At 57.8% G+C, this 21,859-nt stretch overlaps 1 protein-coding gene across 14 annotated transcripts in view; it reads left to right on the forward strand.

The window, feature by feature from the left end:
- RGS3 (regulator of G protein signaling 3) overlaps positions 1-21,859 on the forward strand; it is a 239,211-nt gene that overhangs the window by 212,794 nt on the left and 4,558 nt on the right. For 10 of the 14 annotated variants that reach the window (XM_075120455.1, XM_075120453.1, XM_075120454.1 and 7 more), the window contains 3 exons: positions 5,884-6,474; positions 16,039-16,112; positions 21,607-21,708. In XM_075120455.1, coding sequence (XP_074976556.1) covers positions 5,884-6,474; positions 16,039-16,112; positions 21,607-21,708 — 767 coding nt within the window. Of the gene's footprint in view, positions 1-5,883; positions 6,475-16,038; positions 16,113-16,163; positions 18,093-18,125; positions 21,189-21,606; positions 21,709-21,859 lie in introns of those variants that run through there. The other 4 variants (XR_012665250.1, XM_075120463.1, XM_075120466.1 and 1 more) reach the window with 4 other exon arrangements.

The following is a 21,859-nucleotide window of genomic DNA, read 5'->3' on the forward strand; positions in this document are numbered from 1 at the left end:
AGGCCTCTCCTCGGGTGCTGACATCCTACTCTACAGTGAACACTGTGGCTGGAGTTGGGACTTAACAGTCTTGCTGATGGTTCCGGCTTGAGATGGAAAACCTGCCGTGTGGCTCTGGAGAGGGGTGTCTGTTCATGTCCTGCTCACAGCAGACCCTCTGATTGAATCTGCACAGAGATTTAATTTAATCCAAACATGTTTCTCGTCTTAAAGGAGCTTGTTCATTTCCTGTTAGCCCTTATCTGATGCGGGCATCCAACAATATTAAATGTAAAGATTGATCTGATAGGCAGCCTTCAGGCACGAGAAGAGACTGCCACAGGGATTGCTGCGAATCAGGGAGCACTAGGGCAAGTCGCCTGTGTAAGTTTTCCCATCATTATTTCACGAGATGATAATACTAAGGAGTGTGATATCAGTATGCTAGCGTGATTGCTGGGCACACTGGGTAGGATGAGACACACTGCAAGTTTGGAAACATCCAACATTTGTACAAGAAATTGTCCTGGGGGTGTGAAATGGCTCCTGAAACTGAGATACGGAGCATTTTAGCTCTAGGTCTCTGGTTTGACTCCAGATCTGTACTATTCAAAATCCGAATGTTATGACAGTTGTCTGGGGGCCTGGGTCCGGGGGGTTCCAGAGAACACCAGCACAACTGACTCTCCGGGCTTGTCTACACTGCAGTCAGAGGTGTGACTGCAGTATGTGTAGACAGACCCCAGCTCGTTGTGATCAGACTAGTGTGAGCAACAATAGTAGTGACTCCAGCGAGAGACTGTTGAATTGGAATTCATTTGCCAATTGGATACAATTAACTTAGGCTTGAATAGAGACTGGGAGTGGCTAAGTCATTATGCAAGGTAGCCTATTTCCCCTTGTTTTTTCCTACCCCCCTTCCCCCCCAGACGTTCTTGTTAAACCCTGGATTTGTGCTGGAAATGGCCCACCTTGATTATCATACACATTGTAAGGAGAGTGATCACTTTAGATAAGCTATTGCCAGCAGGAGAGTGGGGTGGGGGGAGGTATTTTTTCATGCTTTGTGTGTATAAAAAGATCTTCTACGCTTTCCACAGTATGCATCCGATGAAGTGAGCTGTAGCTCACGAAAGCTTATGCCCAAATAAATTGGTTAGTCTCTAAGGTGCCACAAGTCCTCCTTTCCTTTTGCGAATACAGACTAACACGGCTGCTACTCTGAAATAGTAGTGAAGCCACAGCAGCAGCACAGGCCACTGAAACATGTACCCAGGACCCCGGGTGGGAGGGGCTAGCCCATACAGCTGCCCATGATACTGCAGCTTCCCTGTGATTGTTACTGGAGCTGACTTTACCCTAGTTGTGTCTACACATGCTGCACTGTAGGCACATCCCATGTTTGCGAGCTGCAACAGAGAGGCCAAGGAGTGGGTGGGTGTGTCTGCTCATTTCCCCTCTCATTGGAGAACCAGACTGCCCTGGTCTGGGGAGAGGCAGGCTGGCAGTGTACCTGCTCTGGATAAAGAGAGGATTTCAGGCTCCAGAGGTGTCAGGCCAGTCTATTACTGACTGCCCTTCCTTGCACACACAAGCAATGCCTTTGGCTGACTTCTTGCATGGGGCAATTCTGCAGTGACTCAGAAGCGTGAGCACCAACCTCAGAGCAAACTGGCAGGAACCAGGTCACAGACCGCCCCGGCTGTGAGTTCCAACCAATTATCATGTGTAAACTCCCCAGGCACCATAACAGCCGAACGTGGGGTCACAGACAGTCCCCTTGGATACCCTGATCTGTCACACCAGCCAGGTGAGCCTGCTTTGTGATAGATGGGCCCTTACACCACCAATCACAGCTATATTCAGGTTACTCCCAGTGCCAAAGGACCAGTCACTTACCCCGGGTCAATTGTACCTTAGATCTCACATCAAAGACAAGGTTTGTAGCCAATCCTGTAATAAACTATCTAAAGATGTATGAATAGGAAAAGGAAACCAGAGTGTTATTTACAAGGTTAAAGCAAGTAAACAAAGGTACACAAATGAGTTGCAATCTTAAGTTTCAAAAGGTAATAAAAACTTCTATGACTGGCAAGCTCTAGATGTCCTTTAGGGGGAACCCAGGCTAGGCAGTTGAGGATCTCTCGATTATGCCTAGAAACACTTTGCTTCCCAGAGTCCCTCTGAAAACCAGACCTTATGACTTCCAGGAAAGGGCTGGGCTCTAAGAACAGATGTCCTGTTCAGGATTGGTCCATCCCGTGGCACCTGTTTCCAGGTGTTGATGTATCACTGCAATCTCCCACTAAGGGGGCAGCCATTCTAGAACCAGCTGGGGACTTGTAAAGCTTGGTGCCATTCTGGAATTCCCCAAGCTTCCCGCAGTGTAGGGATCTCTGGGGGCTCTGGGTCCCTTGACTGCAAGATGTCTCAATGGTGCACTGAGTCTGGCATGTGGGGTGCAGGAAAGGGTCCCAAAGTTGCTAGAAGACCTGATTGTTCTAGGACAGAGGCTGCTGTCTGTGCAGTGCCCAGGGCCCCCTGTGGCATTGCCCAGTACTGGCAGAAGTTTTATCGTTGCATGTGAAATTTGATGGTGTGTGATAATCTATACAAACTGGATCTGTGGGTGGAAAGAGCACTTAGCGGCTGGTTCGTTAGCTCTGCAGGGAGAGGTTAATGATTTCCCCAGGGCGGAGAGCGTCCGGACTGAGGGAATTGCTGCTGCTGGGCATTTGTTTCAGAACTATCTTGTTCTTGGCTTTGTGAAGCAAAGGAGTAAATCCACAAACTTCCCTGGGAGACTCGCCTCTCGCAGGTGGTTGTTTGTCCTCCTCTGAGAGCAGGACACCTTATGGCCCAGCCTCTGCTTCACCTCTGCCCCCTGCTACCCAAAGAGAGAGCAGGAGAGCAGCAGGGAACCCCTGGGTCTAGCCAGGGCTCTTCAGCATTGCCTGGGCTGGAGCACCCAGGAGCCATGTGGAAGACGAGGCTGTTCACACACGTGCTCCCTGGAGTCCTTGTGAAACAGCTGTGAAAAGACATAGCACCTCAGACAGAAGGATGCATGTGTACGTGTGTAGACATGTGTATGTGTAGATGTACACCTGTGTATTGTCCTATCCTGATTGTAATACGTGGTGTAGGACCCAGGGGTGCGTGATGGAGGCACGTGACATAGCAGACAGTGCCCCCCCCGCACACACCTGTCCTCATGTGGTCAGGAAAAAGAAGGAAGGTCAGTGAAAGCCTTTGAAATGTCAAGTATGAATTAAAGCTTTCATTGGGACAACAGCTCATCCTCCCTTTGCCTTTGGCTGCAGAGCCCTTGTATCAAGAGAGCCCCGGTGGACAGGATGCTAGACGATATTGAAGGTGGTGATAACTGCCCTGGTTGGGAAAAGAGAAAATCTAGTGGAGCTGGGCAGGAGCCACATTAAACACGGTCTGATGAGCTGCTCTGAGACCTGGCAAATTTGGACCAGCCTCTAGTGCAGTCACAGGCACTGGCTTCCTCCAGGCCCGAGGGTGCTCAACCTCCTGCTCCGCCCCAGCTGGCAGAAGAGGGCTAGTGTGGCATCCTACCCATTGGAGGCTGGACAGTGGCAGCCAAATATGACCCAAACTGGGCAATTGGGGTGGCCCCAGATGAGACTGTGTGAGGCTTTTTAAATGAGGTTTTGGTTGTCCGGAGGGTCTCTCAGTCAGGTCGCACTCACCCTCCCTGGCTCACTTCCACCCGCTTGCCCCATCCCCAGGGCCTTTTACTGCTGGGTCTTGATCCTGTTGGTGTCTGAGCCCCTTTCACTCCCATGGCCTTCCACAGGGGTGGAGGGGCAGGATCGGGCCCTTCCTCCATGATACAGGTCTCAGTGCTGGAGCAGCAGGTTCACGCTGGTGCTTCCTTTGGCATCTTCCCCAGCTGTCCTGCTCTTTCTAGGCTCCAGGTCCCTGTGTGGGGGCGGTTCCAGGCGGGGGCTCTGAGGAGGCGATTTACATTCTGGGCGGGTCTCTGGAAGGGACAGAGTCAGACCTTTGCTTTGATACAGGGGGCTCCCAGCAGACTCGTCCAGCTGTGTGCCCCAAGAAGAGATGATTTCTTAGCGCCTGCAGGCTGCTAAGGGGCAAGCTCTGCCCTTTTCCAAGCAATGTCTCATCCAGGACCGGCCTGGAGCACTGCTACGCCCAGGGAAGGTGGCACTGGCTGACCATGTCCACGGGGCATGGGTTACCTCAGCGTGGCCATGAGTGCTGGGCCCTTGCTCAGAGCCAGCCAGCAGTGTCAGGAGCAGCAAGCGACCTTAGTGCTGCCCACTCTCTTGCTGTGATCACAGGTCTCTCTCTATGGGGTGTTTGTCTCAAAACCCCAGCTCCAAGCTGTAGTTCCCTGAGAATCTCACCTTCCCCGTGGGAAAGAGAGCCCGTGTCTGGCCCTGGTGGCTGCAGAACCAGGTGGCGGCCGGGTCTCAAACACTGGAAAGCAAAGAACAAACCTGACAATGACATTTTTTTCTGGGGCCTGCCTCATGAGAGCCCCATGGCACTGCAGGGGGGTGGGAACAAGGCGCTCCAGAGCAAGGGTAGCCCCAGGCAGCAGGGGGCTTGGATCTGGGAGCCCCGAGTAAGCGGCATGCAGCCAGCCCAAGGCAGGCCATAAGTGCAGGCCCAGGCTGGGCTGAGCCTCGGGCAATCAGCACATGAACGGGGCCAGCACTTCCCCTTTGCTTTTTGTTCCTGTGGCGCAGGAGGGGCAGGAGCTGCCAGACGAGTGTGTCTGGTTTCACTGCCTGCTTCTCCCTGGTGCAGCCTGGTCCCTGGTGCTCAGAGAGCCGGGCTCAGCTCTGCAGGATCTCCAGGAGACTGAGCCAAGCCACAGCGGGTGCTGGGGTGCCATGCAGGGTAAGGACAGTGCCCTTTGGTCATGGGCTCTGGCTAAGCCCGTCTGTGTCCGGAACCTGTGCCAGGTGCCTGTAGCCAGACTGCCAAGCCGGCTTGGCCTCGGGCACTTGCCAGTGCCTCGTCCCCACCATCCCAGGGACCGTGGCTGCCTGTGTTTGCAGCTCTCTGAGTGGGGCTGCCGTGCCCAGGGCTCTCAGAGCTCGGAGCAGCAGCCCTGCCGGTAACATACCTGCTCTTGGCACTCCGGGGGGACCCGTCAGAGAGCTCTGATTCAGGCGGACCCTGCCATGCAACACAGGGTGCTCCTCTTTCAAGCAGCCCAAGTCCTCTGGTGAGGTGGGGCTCATGGGACAGACTGGGAGGACGGTCAGCGGGCACAGACTGGGGCTGGTGGGAAGCCCTGGGTTCTGGGTGGGCTCTGCAAGGGTCCCTCCGGAGCCACGTCTCCATGAGGGCTACTGGGCCATGCACGCTGCCAGCAGAGGTCCCTGGTTTGCGCCTGGTTCTGAGGGTGAGGGGATGTGTAGGTAGTGCATACCTGGATGCAGTCATGCCATCGTCTGTCCCTCCTCCTTGGCACCCTCTCCTGAGAGCCCTCAGCAGGGACGGCATTGGGGGGCCCGGGCTGGCTGTAATGAGGATAATAAAGCAGCATTGCCCCTCATTCTGTGGGTCAGTGGTTGGGGCTGGAAGGACATTGCCCAGTGCTGCCTGCCTGGGCAGCAGACAGGAAACCTTCCCTGGCACCAGCAGAGGGCAGTATGCCCCAATCCAGAGCTGTCAGAGCTGCAGCCTGGCCCAGGCCGTTGTGGGCAATGACCCAGCAGTGGGGCTGAATCGACATATTGGGGGATTAGAAATAGAGAGATACCTCGGTATGCGCCCCGGGACACTGGGGGATGTTCCTGACTCCCTTTGGCACAGGGCCGCCTGGGACACTGGGGGATGTTCCCAACTCTCCTGGGCTTATCATTTCCCCCCTTTTGTCCTGTCTTTCCCTGGCAGATGCTTGAGACGGACACTGAGGAGCTGAGGGTGATGCCCTCTGAGGAGGAGAAGGTGGCAGGGGGTGATGCCTGCCTGGCCGCAGCGGGGGCAGCGGAAGGGGCATTGAAGGAGGCTGTCCCGGCTGCCCTGGGGGCCCCACTGGAGGAGAAGAAGGTGGTGATTGTGGCCGAGAGTGTGGAGGAGCAGCCTGGCTCCAGACCAGCCTTTGTGATCCCGGAGCTGCGGCTGGACAGCACGGCGGACAGCCCGACGGACGAGGAGGAAGACGAGGAGGAGGAGGACAGCGACCAGCACTGTCTGGAGAGGAGTGAGGTCAAGCGCTGCAGCATGATTGAACCGTCGGGCTGCGAGCCGACCTACACCCTGACAGTGCAGGGCTCCCTGCGGCGTCGTACCCACAGCGAGGGCAGCCTGCTGCAGGAGACGAAGGGCCACTGCTTCACCTCCGACACCACCCTCAACTGCCTGGACATCCAGGGTCCCCAGACCCACTGGGCACTGCCCTCGCCCAGGACCCTCAAGAAGGAGCTCGCCAAGAACGGGGGCTCCATCCACCAGCTCGGCCTTCTCTTCTCTGGGCACAGGAAGGTACGTGAGCCAGAGCGCCCCCGCTCCCTCCCCATGCCGGGGCTGCTCTCCCTCATGGTGGGGAAGAGCTCGGGGGTGCCCTCCCTGGCTGGGGGTGTCCTGCTGTCAGGAGGGCTGACGGCTATCCCGGCAGGGTCTGACCTCCTCTCCCCCACAGAGGGGTCCCTCTGCGCCCCAGGGGATACAGGCCTGGAGCCAGAGAGAGAATGGGGGAAACCGGACTAATGCCTTCCTCATCTGCATGGCCCTGGGCAGATCCAGTCCCTGGCCACAGGGGTTGCGGGGTGCACAGCTGGGGAGGTTGGCATGGGGCTCCAAGCAGAGACGCTGACAGGCCTGTGTCCCTGCAAACCAGCCGCTGGGGGGTGACGTGTGCCCGCCCGCCAGTCCTCACCCTGTACCCACCCTGCCCATGGAGGACAAGTTACTCGGTGAGCCCAAGTGCCAGGCCCCAGCCCAGTTGTCTCCAGTGCCCAGGCACGGTGGGGCCCACCACCAGCATCCCCAAACTCCCACCCCCACTGCAGGGCTCTGGCTGTCCCCCTGCTGCACTCCAAGCCGCAGCGTGGCAGATGGCACCTTGGGTCCCGCTGTGGTGCCGGCGGGATGGGCGGGCAGCATTCATGTAGCTGCTGTGCCTCTCCTCCAGATTGGGCTGGTTTGGGGTGTGTTTTTGGTGCCCCTTCCAGGCAGCACAGTGCAAATTCTGTCCCCATGTCCATCCCTGGGCTCTTAGAACCCAGACCCTCCACCCCCAGCATCAGTGCTATCAGTGCCTCTGCAAGGCAGGTGATGATCCCCTCCTAGCTCTGGGAAACCAGAGACCCCAGCCTAGAGCCCCATCTCCCCAGCAGATAGATGGTGCCTGGCACGGGGGAGCTGAGCCCTTGCCCATGGAGAAGGGTGACCCTGCCCGCGGTGTCATTGCCTGGCTCCTCTGGCAGCACCGTCTGATCCCCTCCCCTCGACAGCTTCCTCCCCAGCCGGATGTTTAATATTCAGTCCTGCGCTCACACAGCGTACGTGCCGAGGGGAGGTGCCCCTGGCGGCCCCACTGCTGCACCCACCCGGGACTTTCTGCTCAGCGTTGCAGGGGTGCGCACAGCCTGCCACTGTGCCCTGCAGAAGTGCTCCTCCTTGATCCAAACCTCGGCAACAGCCGGGGGCACATCCCCTTCATATTGGTGCACATAACAAAATTCATATGATGTGGGTTGGGCCGAGGGGTTTGGAGTGTGGGAGGAGGCTCAGGGCTGAGGCAGAGGTTTGGGGTGTGGGGGGCTGACGGCTCTGGCTGGGGGTGAAGGCTCTGGGGCGGGGGCGGGGATGAGGAGTTCGGGGTGTGGGAGGGGGCTCAGGGCTGGAGGAGAGGGTTGGGGTGTGGGGTGGGGCTGGGGATGAAGGGTTTGGGGTGCAGGCTGCCCAGGGGCTATGGTGGGGAGAGAGAACTCCCCCCAGCCCTCTCACCGCAGTAGCTTGGGGCCGGGGAAGAGGCGCCTCCCCCGGCCGTGGCAAGTCCGGGGCAGCTTCGCACCGGGGCCCTGAGCCCTGCGGCTGCGCAGCTTAGAGGGAACTTATCCTGGTGCCAAAGCGCTTCCTGTGGTGGAGCCTTTCAGATTCTCCGCTGGATTGTCGCAGGCATTGGCCTCCCCCCCCCCCCCCCCCCGTTCCTGGGCTCTCATCCTGCACCCAAGTCCCACGCTGGGTGGGTCCCATCAGTGTTTTGCCATGGAAACGAGGGTGATGTCAGCAGTATCTTATGATTTCACTGCCAGATGAGTAGAAGGAAAGACCACGTTCAATCAACTCTTTGCTAGTGGCCCCAGACAGAATAGTGGTCAGGAGTGAGGGGCACCGGCAGAGCTGTGTGGGGAGCCGAGGGCTGGGCTAGCAGGAGCTGTGGGTCGGGATTGAGGGGCGCTGGCTGAGCTACATTTGAGAGCTTGTCCTGTGCCTGTCAGAGTAGAGTGCAGCAGCTGCCAGGTGCTGTGTTCTGTCGCATAACAAATACTTACAGGAAAGAACCTGCCCTTGGCAAACTTTTGTGCAAGGGGCTGGGAGACCTTCACAGCGCTCTCCGCTGGGGGCACGTCCCGCTGGGAGCTGCCAGCGAATGACTCACTCCAGGCCTCTCTCAGGTTAATCCCCAGAGGTTTAGTGCTGAGATGTTGCCCCTGCTCCAGCCCTCCTGGCTAGCTCTCCTGTGGCCCTGTCAGCATGGGCCTGCCTGGGAACAGCCATGGAGCTGACCTGTCCAGAGGGCAGTGGGGCGGGGGTCCCAGACCGCAGTGCTCGGCTCCTCTGGGCTGGCTCAGAGTAGAGCAGGGAGCCTGGGGGCTGGCAGGCAGATGGACTCCTCTGGGCCAGGGCAGTGCTGTGCTCTCTGTGGGATCTCCATCCATTTAGACTCAGCCAATGTTCTGGGCAGCTCTCAGGCCAGAGGGTGAGCGTGGGTCTGGGTGCCACGGGGGTTCAGGAGAAGCAGCCTGTTCGCTCCAGGTCCCCCGCTTCGCCAGCCAGCCCAGGAGTGGCTCTGCCCGGAGCCAGCCATAGGGCGCTGGGAGTAGGAATATGGCAGAAGGGGTGGGGCTCATCTGCTCACAGGTCAGAGGCTTGCTGGCAGTCAGGGCCGAGGAAGGTCCTGGTGTCACAATGCCGGCTTCCCCCAGGAGATGCACTGGCTCGGTCTCGTGAGAGCCTGCAGGGAGCCAGCTCGCCACGGCCACTTCTGGGGCTGGAGTGACTCTGCTGCCCCCTTCTGGGCAAAATGAGGAGTGCTCCTCAGACAGGCAGCTACTGGCCATTGGCCTGTGGCTCCAGTGATAGGGTCTGGGCTCCTGGAGCAGGAGGGGTCATGCTCTGCCCCTGCTGCCACCAGGGCCCCCAGTGAGCCCAGGCATGACCGTGGTCCCCCGGCACGGCTCGACACTGGGGGTTTGTTACAAGGTCCAGCCTTGCCTGAGAGCTGCAGCTTGTCCGACTGGGCAGGGCCCTGGTGTCACGCTCCTGAGCCGAGATGCAGCTATGACACAGCTGGCTGCAGGAAGTGGGGCTCCCTGTGCAGTTACCAGGCCAGCCTGCGCCAGGCTCTGCAGGCAGCCGATCTGTCCCTGCTGGTTTACTGTCCGAGCCAGGGCTCTAACGCCGAAACTGCCTCCAGGAGAGCATTGGCAGCTCACTGTTGCCCCCCAGTGGACTCCGGCAGCCTACACCAGAACCCCTCTGTGCCACAGGCCAGCACCTCTGGGGTGTGATACACCTGCCTCCTTGTCGCCACCAGGTATTCAGGAGAGACCCCATCCCTCCTCTCCTTGGAGCCTGACTCCTTGCTTCACTGGCTCACTCCGAAGCTCGGTTGGCCGTTCCTGCCTGGGCTTTGGTCTGCGCCACACAGCGCCGTGCTCCCAGCAGGTTTGCCTGGTGACTGCAGAGCGAGTGTTCCTGGACCAGGCAGGGCAGCACAGTGCCAGCGGAAAGGGGCCTCAAGGCTGCGAGCCGAATGGCGCTGGATGTGAGAGCCCCTGTGTGCGCTGTGGGGCTAGGTAATGTCAGCCACGAACGCAGCAGCAACCTCTGCCTGTGGGGAGCAGGATCTCCCAGTCTGGCTCACGCGGTTGCTCTAGTCACTGTCATCCTGTTTCCAGCCCAGCACCACCATTCTGTGTCTGCCAGGGGAGAACAGTCTGGCTCAGACACCACCTGCTTTACTGGCGGGGCTGGCGGGAATCCCAGGCCAGTCCCAGCAGGGATCTCCAGTGAAGTTGCTAGGAGCAGTGCAGAGGGGAGGGCCAGGGGTCAGCCTGGTGACCTGCTCCTCATGACTGACTGGACCTGAGCGCCCCAAGAATGGGCTGGGCCATGTAGGGCTGTGACTGGACAGTCTCCGGCTCTACCGCTGTGGCCTGAACCCCCTGCTGCCCACCCACCACCCCATGCTCAGAAGAGCTGCTCTGGGTGAGGGCCGCTCCCAGCAGGGAACAAACCCCAGCCTGGTGCTGAGGGCCCTGCTTCTGACAAGCCACTCAGGAGAACGGCTGGGTCTGGGTCAGAAACCCCCATCCTGCTTGCTCAATGCGAGAGCGCCCAGTGATGGGCAACTGTGCTAATCAGCAGTGGCCTCCCTTGCAACTCTTGGGTTGGGCGGGGCCTATGGCACAGCGGGGCAGAAAGCACTGTGCATTAGCCAAGCTATTGCCACTGCTTAAAGTGGGGGGGGGCGGGGGGGGGGGGGAACGGACACAGACAAAACAATCAATAAAAAATGGAGAGCCGGGGCAGGGGGCACTGTAAGCACCCTCTCCCCCCCGCACAGTTGATCTCCATTGCTCGCGGCTCACTCTGTGCTGTGGGTGTGGGTGGCAAGGTGGGCGCTGCCCACCCCCCTGCAGGATCTCTCCCCTGGCAGCCCTGGAGGCGGTGGTGCGCAGGCCTCAGCAGCAGCTGCTGCAGGCTGGTCAGTGCCCCTGTGCTATGCCCCCACCGCTCCTTCCACCCCAGAAGATTTGCTCTGAGTGTGTCTGGAGGCAGGGGCCAGGGTAGCCTCTCAATTTTTCGGTGACTCAGTCAACCAGGCCGGGCAGCTTTTCTGCTGGCTTTGCCCCCTCTGCCTCGGTAGCTGCGTGACAAGGGGGAGAGGAGGGTGAGGGAAGGCAGGATGGCTGGGGCGCCCCAAGGCACTCTCAAAAGCCTGAGGGTGGCACTCCTTGCCCAGCCCAGATTCCCTAGCATGCCTGTTTATTTCATTGTCAGCGGAGAGGCCCAGTGTAGCGTCAGTGCCCGCAGACAGTAAAGGAAACTGCCCGCTCATAGCACCTGTCCTTGCAGTCACTTTCTGATTCCAGCAGCAGCCCGGTCATCCTACAGACCCAAGCCCAGGGGACCTGCCCCAATCTGAGACACCCCCCCGCTGGTTCATGGTGTGGCTGAGAGAGGTCATGTGGGGTGCAGGCACGGAGCAATAATGTAGTTGAGGGGAAATGCAAGGAAATGGAGTTTGAGGATTATGGAGTTATGCTTGGGGTAGTTTACTCACTTCTTTTCTTACTGCTGACCCTCCTGCGGATTGCGCAGGGCCTGGGGAACAGCCACCTCGCACCTCCAGCTGCTAGCCACCCCACAGCCTGCAGGCTGGCATTGCCTGCCCCCATGCCTCCCAGCTGCCTCCCAGGGGACCTTCAGTGGCTCTGGGCAGCTCCCCAAGCTCTGAGCTTGTTGCTCTCCCTTCTACACAGAGATACAGCAGGGAGGATAAGGCCCATCTCCAGCCAGGGGCATTGGCATGAGATGGTCACTGCTGCCATGCCGCCAGTGGAAGCCACCCTTCCTATGGAAGCTGACACACACTGTGGTTCCTAATAGGGATGAATCGCTCTGAGGGGCTGACCAAATGCTGCCGCTGGAGGTGGGCACACTCCCCGTTTGAGGGGGCAGGTGTGCAGGAGAAAGGAGAAGGGAGACACCCAGGGCCCTTGTAGCAGCTTGTTTGGGGGTATGTCCTGCCCACTGCTGAGGGGTTTAACAGGGACTAGAAAACCCCATGTAACCTGCCTATGGAGTGCCCTCTAGTGGTAGTTCTAATTATAATACTACTAAGAACAGGAAATGCCTCTTGGACTGCACTACCCAGAATCCTCCACAGTGGGAGGGTGGGGTGTCTCTATCTGCAGGTTGCTACCAGAGCCCTCAAGGTGTTAGATCTTTGTGTGCGCAGTGTGCAGAGGACCCTTTTAAGCCTTTTGTGTCTGGTTCTCCGGAGCTCGCTCGCTCCCCAGCTTGCCTGGTGCTGGGATTCAGAGGTGGTTGTTTGAAGGCCCCATTGTGGGTGGGAGCTCTGGGACATTTGGGGCTGAGATTAGGCTGCTGTCTGCCTTTTGTCTCCATGCGGAAGTGGAGGCTTTTCCGACAATGGAAGGAAACGTTCCCAGGGCTGCAAGTCGCCTGGATTGCAGTCACTCGCCAGGACCATATTATCAGAGGGCTGCATTGTTCAGGGCTGATAAACTCCGGAAGCACAAGATTAGAATGGAAGGAAGTCCCGGGGCTGCTGGGCTGGGGAGCATGTTCCCACGGTAGGGCCAGGGTGCCGGGAATCCTGGAAAGCGTGCACTAGTCCTGTGTGGTGCTGGGGCTCAGCTGGCAGGGAAAGCCAGGGAATGCTGCTGGGGCGACAGGCATAGCCAGCCCACACTGCCGCTGGCCCTGAGGGGGGCAGTCTCATGGCACAGCCTCCTACCCAAGCCATCCTTTCTGTCAGTGCAGACGCGGGCCTGGCTGAGGTTTGCAGTTGGCTGCAGTCAGTGCTGCCGCTGTGGGCACAGAAGGGCAGGAGACGGACAGCCTGCTTGCTGGGCATTGCCCTCCCTCTGGCCCTAAGGCCACATTTCCCCAGGTGGTGACTGCTGCTGGGGGCTGCGTTTGTGGGCACCCTGGCCGAGGCAGCTGGAGCCTGGTAGGAGGAGGTGCTGGGCTAACATTAGTCCGGGGCTTCCACAAAGTGAGCTGCCAGGACCAGGGGCAGATCTGTTCACATGGCTGGGAGGAGCTGTATCCTGCTCAAAGACTGAGACAACTGGCAGGGCTCAGTGGGCCAGACACAGGGTGGCAGGGTTGCCAATCCTCCAGGATTGGCCTGGAGTCTCCCAGAATCGGCATCAATCTCCCGGTGACTGTTGAAAGCAATCTGGGAGATTTTAATAGGCTATTTTAAGAAAATGAAATTACATCATGTTGGGGAAAAAATCTCCCGGAATAGCTTCAGCCAGAGTTGGCGACCCTACGCAGGGGCCCACGGGGGGCAGCGAGCTCCCTGTCCCGCCTCTTCTGCCCACAGCCCCACCCACACTCTGCCCCAGGCCCCACCGTCTCCCCTACTCAGCTCCCCTGCCACCACTTGCCCAGTCCCTCCTCTCCTCCCCTGCGAACTTCCCCCACCCGCCATGTCCCTCCACCCCCGCAGGGTGGGGGAAGTGAGGAGGAACTCAGTGGGGGGGGGTCTTGCAGAGTCAAGGGGGTGAGGAAGGATGTGGGGGGTGGGTGGGGTCTCGCGGGGAGGTACATCGGACCTCCGGAGTGGGGGGTGGAGTGGAGAAGAGGAGGGACAGACTCATCAGGCAGCGGCCGGCGGCGGTGGAGGCCTCAGGGAAAGGGTGGAGCAGGGATGGGAAGAGGCGGAGCACAGGCCAGGCATACACCAGTGGGGGTTTAGCCTCCCCACCCGTGTGCAGGAAAGCTGCTCTGAAGCTGCTCCAAGATTTCTGGGAAATGCCAGGCCAGGTGCCCCTAGCTCAGCGTTCACTGGGCGGGGTAGGGCTGAACTGCCCCTTGGAAGCATGGGCTTCCCTGTGCCTTTCCCAGGTCTACATCATGAGCCCCTCCCTGATGTGCCCACAGCTGTGGCCAGAATCAGGCCCTGGTTCCCAGACTGCCCTTTGGGAAGAGGAGCCACATGGCCCTCCCTGTAGCATGGATTAAGAGCCACTTCCCAGCAGAGCATGCGGATTCCTATATTTTCAAGGGCAGAACTGTGCTGTCGTCTTTGAATTCGTTATCAATGTGTCCCGTGGCCTGGGGTTACCCAGGCCATCCCCCTCACCCTCTTAAATATAGACACTTTAGCTTTGCTTGTCCTCTGGGACTTGCCCCATGTTCCAAGATTTATTAAAAGTCACCTTTTAATAAATTGGCAGCCAGCTGTTGGCGAGTCCTGCTTAAGTCCTGTGGTCCTGATGGCTGCTACACCCCATCCCCTGCCCCCCTCTGGGCAGACATGCCAGCCGAATGGGATGGCTGCACATCAGTGCTCTGCGCCAAGCTGACATGCTGAGGGGGAGAAAGGCAAAGCCAGCTCCCTGGGAAAGCCCAGCTGATCTTAAGAGAGATCCCCTCGGACTTCCAGGGCCCTGAGTGACAGGAGCTCCTGCAAAGGTGGCTGACCTTCACCAGCATGTTGAGGCTGGGGAGGGCTGGGACTTGTCCTAGGTCTGGCTTGTCTGCTAGCTCTGCCTCTCCGACCGACCGCCTCGCCTGATGCAGCTGCAGGCTCCCTAGGCCCATCTGTGCCCCTGCCTCAAGCTGGGCTGCTGCTGGCCAGGCTTTGCATGGGAAGAGCTAAGTAGCCAGAACCTGGCCGGGGCTCTATAGATTTCACAAGGGAGGGGCCAGTCGCCATGGGGAACCAGGCCCCTTTCATGTATGTGCCTCATTTTGAACATATGGGCCATTGCTTCAGTCTCAGAAATAGCCCAGCCGGGAGAGGGCTCGGTGGTGAGTTGTCCAGGGTTCCTGGTTTGAAATAGGAGGTTTCTACAACGGAATCCCTCAGACTAGTGCCTGTGCACCTGGGACCCTTCAAACAGAGACATGTGCCAGGGCCCAACCCTGCTTCTGTGGTCAGCAGGAGTCTTGCCACTGGCTCCAAGGGGAGCAGGATTGGGCCTCAGCGCACTTATTCCAAGGCTAAGTTAAATACATGCAGGTTCCAGAGCGTGCTGCTCTTGCCTTTGCCTCAGGGAGAGGGCAGCAGCACCAGTATCTCCTCTCTCCTTTCTGCCCAGGCTGGGATGGGAAGAGCCCTGCCTCTGGACATGGTAACGCAGCCGCAGAAAGCAGGCCGGGTGGGCTGCTGACACGCCTGGGCTTTGGCTGGTTTGGGGACCTCTCGGGGCCTTGACGGAGGCTGAGCCGGGGAAGCCTCGTTCCTTTGTTCTCCCTGCCCCCCGGTATTCGGATAAAATCAACACACACGGGACCTACAGCTCTGTTCATCACGGCTCCCAGTGCTGAAGGGCTAGTCTGGCTGTATGTGATGAAGCTTCTCAGGGGTTAGATACACCTGGCCTGATGTGGTGCGGGGATGGGGCAGAGGCCTGTTGTGGGGGTGGTGTCAGGAGGTCTGTCGGGGCATGAGGGGGCAGATAGCTGTGGTGCAGGGGGAGGAGGGGGACTCTCTGACGTGTCGCCCCTCCCATGGCTGGCAGGGGCTGCTGCCATTCTTTGCAAGTGGTTGCCCCTCCCCAGACCAGTAAGTGGGGGCAGAGGGGCTGGCATCCCCAGCCCTGTTCCACCTCCACCCTCTGGGCGCTCCCTGCCAGCCACCATCGCTCAAGGGCAGCCCCTTCCCAACGTGGTGGAAAGGCCTGTGGAGCTGAGTAGGGATGAAGCCAGCCAGGTCTGGGCGACCAGATGAGCTGCGAGCTGAGCTTTGCACCCCTCCCGGAGGATGCTGGAGCTGGCAGGGACCCTAACTGTGCCTGGGACAGCCGTTGGCCCAGGCAGCCTGCACTGTGGGTTTGATCTGCGCCCCTGTCTGAGGAGTTGGCCCTTGGCCCAATGGCCTTTGGGACTGGCCAGGGATCTGCACAGATCTCATGCTCATCTCCCCATGGTCACGTGGTCTCTGCTGGCAAAGGCACCTTCCCCCTGCCTGGCTAGAGGAGCCTCCAGCCCATGGACTGCAGGCCCCAAATGCCTTGCCAGTGGGAGCGGGAGGCACACGGCGCCACTCAGGGGCGCAGGGCTCACATTGGCACCATGATGCAGACAGTGTTTTTGTATTTCCCCCTGCAGCTCAGCGGAACAGACAACGAGTGCTGCTGTGAGGATGGGGACGAGGCCTCCTGCAAGAAAAAGAGCAAAAACTTGTAAGTGGCACGCGAGGTCAGGGTTAGAGTTTTGTCCCACCTGTGCTGTGTGGCTGCACTGCCTGCAGGATCTGGAGACCTGGCTCCACTCAGGTCTCATGCTGTGATCAGGAAGGGATGGTGGTCTGTCTGTGTTTGAAATAAGGAGGCTGTGCACTGTCTGAGCTGGGTCCCTGGTGGGCCAGACAGAGCTCTGTGCAGCTGTACGACCATCGCTTCCTTGCCCTCAGTAACACTGGGGGAAGGGAGTGGTAAGCACAGAATGCAGTAAGATCTCACTTTAGATTTGTAGCTAAAGTCTGGCTATCCTTGAAGGAAACTGGACCTCCCTCAGGGAATGTATGGGAGTGCGTACTGGAGGCAGTTTGCAGGGCCAGTAGCATACAGCCAGGGTAGGAATGGAAGATGTTAGGGGCTCCTTTCTTTCTTGATGGGTTTCTAATAGGCTCTCTCGCTCCTGGGGCCATGGAACACAGGATTCCCTGGGCTGCAGGGAAGTGGAGGTCAGAAAGAGGACATTTAGAGTGAGTGAAACTTGAGCTGGGGCCTCCTTCCTGCTGGCCCCAAGCAGGGAGAGGAGCAGGGAAGCTTGCAGCTGCTGATGTTTAATATCCCAGGGAAGGACCCAGGCCTGTTAGAACTGCTAAGCACTCCCAGCAATGAATCCTCTGACTAAACAGAAGAATGAGGCCAGTGCGAGAAGCTTACCAGGATGGTCCCTTTCTAACTGCTCAGATTTGGTCTGTGCTGACCTTTGACTGCATCTAGAGTGGAAATCCAGCCTCCCCCCCCACACACACACCTTTTCAGGTTTGCAGCCATGCTGCAAGTCGGGCTGTAAGTGTTACATGTCACACAAGTGTGCCCTGAGTGTGGACTCTTGCACAGAAGCATTGGTTACAGATCTAGTTCTGACATGTGCAGACAGAGTGCCATGGGGAAAGAAGCCTAGGAAGCACCGATGATCATCACCATTACGGGTTTGCTTTGGGAAAACTGCCTTGCATTTGAAAAGCAAAGGTGTGACCAGTTGTACATGTTACAACAACAGGCCTGGCAAATGGGCTCTGTCCTCCTTAACCATCACTTGGGGCAGCGACAGAAACCTGGGAGAGGGGGCGATTTATTGTTCTATAAAAATAGGTGCTGAGTGTGGTGTGGATGGAAAGCTACTGTGTAAACAGCCACAGATGGGGCAGTTATCTGCCTGGTTACAGGATGTGTGTACAGCGGGTGACTGATGCAGTCATAAGGGGACACTTCAATGGGCAGTGCTCCTATCCCAGGGGTGCCCATCTCTTCGCGGGGCCCCCAGAGGTAGGGAAGCATCATCAACCACTGGACCCTCCTTCCTCCCCTGCAGGCTTGCACCATGGGGACTTGGCTAGTTGTTATTGTGCAGTGTGGTTTAAATATAGCAGTACATGGGAGTGCCACTAGGGGGAAATGTTGCCACATGGGGTGGGGAAGCCGGCACTGCTGTGAAAGGGTTCAGGTTTTTGCATTTTTGATTATTTCCTCCTGACAGTTTAATTTAAAACCAGTCCTTCACAATCCGCTTTTCATGCTCCCTGCTCTGTGTGCAGAGCAACGGGACCTTGCCCCACCGCTTTGCACAGGCTGGGAGAGGCCAGCTCAGATGAATCAGGCTGGGAAGGAAGAAGAGGATTCAGACTAGTGAAGCTTCCCATTTTAGATGAGTCTCAAGGGCAGTTGCAGAGCCATGCATCTGTTCCTCACCTTGGGACAATAGGGGACAGCGGCAGATTCACTGTGGAGCGTCTCAGCGCTGTGCTGCCCTGCTATTGGCTGAGCAGCTTGTTTGCAGTCAGTCCCTGTGGAATATTTCTGGTGCCTGCAGCTGAGAGCTGGCACTCTGCTCTCTTCCCCAGACCAGTGCACACCTCCAGCCATCGCTCGCCACAGACGTGTCCCAATGTACCACACGATGGTGGACTTTTCAGAAAAGTACCTGGAAAGGTAGGATTTCTTGCCCAGTTGTGGGCTGTTGCCCAGAGCCCAGGAGGGCAGAGGCATTGATGTGATGCTGTTTGCTGTGGTCTTTGTGTGTGTGTGGGTGCTGGAGGTGGCATTGCAGCAGTGTTGGGCAGGCTGGCATGCAGTGGGTGGTTGCACTGCACAGGCACTGAGCGATGGGGTGCAGGGCTGCTGTGAGGAGCTGAGAGACGCCCATGCAATGAGAATCTCTGACCCCTCTCTCTTTTCCTTCCATGAATGGTTGAACTTCACTTTCAGACTTGCAAGACTGTCCTAAACTAGAATATCTGGGGCATGGCTGCTTCTAGGCCCTCATGGTTTTGAAAAGAGTCGCTAGCCCCAAAATCAAAGAGAAAAGAGTTTTTTACCAGCTATCACTTTTGCTGCTATGTTCCATAAGGCAAATAATCCACTGGGGACCAGGCAGCTCAGTTCTGTGGATTTCTCGAGCTGATGCAGCCTTGGTGATGGTGAGGGCTGTTTCTGTCGTTTGTTTGCAGTTATGTGCAAGGAAAACAAAGCACAGTTGTCTCTTGCAGTTAGTAAATGTAGAATCTCGTCAGGTGTTTTTTTGCATGTGATTGATACAAAAGTCATCTGGAGCTGTCTCGAACTGCTTAGTCTCAGGCAGGAGATACAGAGCTGTTTATAGCCAGAAATTTGCACTGTGCTGATATGTAAGTATTTGTGCATGGTTATGTTCACATGCTCTCTGTATGTGTGCTTGTAAATACCAGAGTGCTTGTAACTTTCTCAAGTACACTGCCAATGCAAACAGCAGGGGATGATTTTGCAGAGGAATAACCACTGAGTTGCTAAGTTAAGAACATGGCTACAGTTGTGGGTTTGAGATGTGTAGGGTTGTGTGGCTTTCTCTTGGAAAACGGCACTCTGGCATTAGCATTCCTAGGACTGCTGTAATAGGAGACAGATGGTGTCTGAGGGCAAGATTCCTTGTTTAGACCCTGTTTTCCCACGTTGCTTTCTGACTGATACTTGGCAACAGACACCCAGCATCCGAGTCACTGCCCAGCCTTGGCCACTGTGGGCTCCATTCAGCAAGGCAATGAGCACTTTAATCTCAATCCAGCAAAGTATTTAAACATGTGCCTAGCTTTAGGTGCCTGATGAGGCCTTTGAAGTCAATGGAACATCACAGGAGCTTAAAGCCAAGTATGTACGAACGTGTTTGGCTGGATTGGGGCCCAAGTGCACAGAACCTTGTAGGGCTGAGTGCTAAACCACCTGTCATTCAGACAAGAGAACCATTTTCTAGGAGAGTCTCTTCTCCAAGCCCCTGTCCTGGGGTGCAGAGCCTGTGAATTGGGCGGTGGCCAGGTCCCCACCAGGCCATTCTGCGCCGTAGTCCCCTGAGCATTGGATTCTCTCTTCCATTGCCTAGCCACTCTCTGCAGATGTGCTGCTGCTTAGTGGCTACTGTCCTGCGCTGCACCCAAGCTGTCCTCTGCACAGCTAGACACCTGCACCATAATCACTGCTTGGGAGACTCTGGGAAGAGGGAGTGTGTCTTGGAGAGCTCAGGAGATACGGTGCTGATGGGCGCTGTGCAGAGCCTTCGGACACAGCCCTGGCTCCAGCTGCTCGGTTACTTACCTTTTGTTATCTGTATGGGACAAAGACATACCTTGTGCCTTGTCATGAGGGCAGGCAGGTGGCAGAGAGATGCGTGGGGAAAGTGTCACAGGGGCCTGGATCTCCTCCACTGGCAGGGACGGCCTTCACTTCAGCTCCAACAATCCCCTCCCTGAGCCACACTGCAAGTCAGACCAACACCTGGGGCTGCGCAGTGTGCCACGTGACCGGGCCATGCTGGGCTGGGCCTGGAGATACAGCATCACCCCCCACCCTGGGCTAGCGCTTCCCACTCCATGCCCTCCCCAACATGGCTGCGTGGGCCTGTCAGCTTTAACTGGACAGTCCCAGCAGTAGCTGGCTAAAGCCTGTTCAACTCAAGGCTGCCTTGGCCTTAGTTTAGAAACTACCAATCAATGTGTTTGTGTAAATGGCTGCCAAAGTCCTCTCTGGTCTTCCTAGGGCAGAGTGTATGTAAACCCCTGTGGCCCATGCACAGCTGCAGGCCCACCAGCTCTGGGGCTTTCCCTGTCTCTCTCCCGTGGGGAGGCTGCATAAAATCATAGAATATCAGGTTGGAAGAGACCTCAGGAGGTCATCTAGTCCAACCCCCTGCTCAAAGCAGGACCAACCCCACCGAAATCACAATGCACATGCAATGAACAGCTGGAGGTTTAGCTGTTTTCCCTAGCCAAGTCCAGCAGTTCTGTCCCTCCCTGTGATCTACCCAGCACCACGGTGAGCTGAGCCCCTGGCTGCCCTGAGGGCTTGTGTAACTCAGGCAAGTCGATGCCTGAGTAAGGGTTGCAAGATCAGGCCCTTTTACACAGACCTTGGCTGCACCAAAGCCCTTGCGCTGTTCCGGCTGGAGGCCAACACCACATCTACAGCCCTGTCTCTGCCTGTTGTGGGTGCAGGGCCCCGTGCTCTGGTCCCCCTGGCATTCCTGAGGATGCCTGCACGCTATAAATAGCTCCTTGGAAATCCCTGCCTGCCTTTCCCCTGCTCTTGCAAAGCCCCACTATCCTGCGCTGGGCTGGTGTTTCCACCTCCTTTGGTTGCCACAGCAACCGGGCGCGGAGTCTTCATAAGCAGCTGCAGCCCATGTGCAGGGCTGGGCGCCGCTGGAGCGCGGCTGGGGTGGTGCTGACGCCGCCCTGACTCACACAGGCCTCTGTCGCTCCTCCGGCCCAGTCCCTCCCACTTCCTGGCTCGCTGGCCTGGAGCGAGAGCACGGAGCTGGGAGGCAGAGCTCCTGCAGCCTCTGGCCAGGCTGGTCGCTCGCCGACCTGCTGCCAGCCGGGGAGCTGCGCTCCAGGCTCGGTCCCTCCGTGGGCTCGCTGCCTGGGCGGGGGGCGCTGCCTGAGCCATGCCCTTCCTCCGAGACCTCTCCAAGCCCCAGCCCCTGGAGTTCCACTCGGACGTGCTGCTGGGCGTGCCCCGGCCACACAGTGGGAACCTGCAGCGTCGGCACACCATGAAGGAGTAGGTTTCAGAGTAACAGCCGTGTTAGTCTGTATTCGCGAAAAGAACAGGAGGACTTGTGGCACCTTAGAGACTAACCCATTTATTTGAGCATGAGCTTTCGTGAGCTACAGCTCACTGCATCGGAGTAGGTGTTTGGTGTCCGCTGGGGGAGCACAGGGACGTGCAGTGGAGGGCTGCACCTGGCTAGGCTGGCCCCTGGCTGCTCCGTCTCTCCCCTGCTTTGAGCCATGCAAGGAAGCTCTAGCACTGGGCCCTAAAGTTGCTCAGGTTCTTGATCAGTCAGCCACCCTCTGGCAGCAGGTTCCAGAAACAGCTGCCTTGAGTGAGAGCATGGGGCCGCTGCTCTGGGTCCCTCTCCCCAGCCCTCACCACCAGAGCCGCCCACCTGGGCACTAAAACCTGCTCTTCTCTCCAGGGCCAAAGACATGAAGAACCGACTGGGGATATTTCGACGGCGAAATGAGTCTCCAGGAGCCAACCCCATCAGCAAGCTGGACAAAGCAATGAAATCCCTCAAGTAGGTACTGGGGGTGGGAGGCACTGGGCTGCCAGAGCTGCTCTGCTGGGCCCTCTCTGAGCGGGGGGGGCTCTGGGTGCGCACGCAGCACCCTGACACCACTGCAGCACAGGGGGGTTAGAATACCGGCTGCCGTGGGAGATCCGCACTG

This window comes from Caretta caretta, chromosome 16 (assembly GCF_965140235.1).
Source record: "Caretta caretta isolate rCarCar2 chromosome 16, rCarCar1.hap1, whole genome shotgun sequence".
Taxonomy (NCBI): domain Eukaryota; kingdom Metazoa; phylum Chordata; order Testudines; family Cheloniidae; genus Caretta; species Caretta caretta.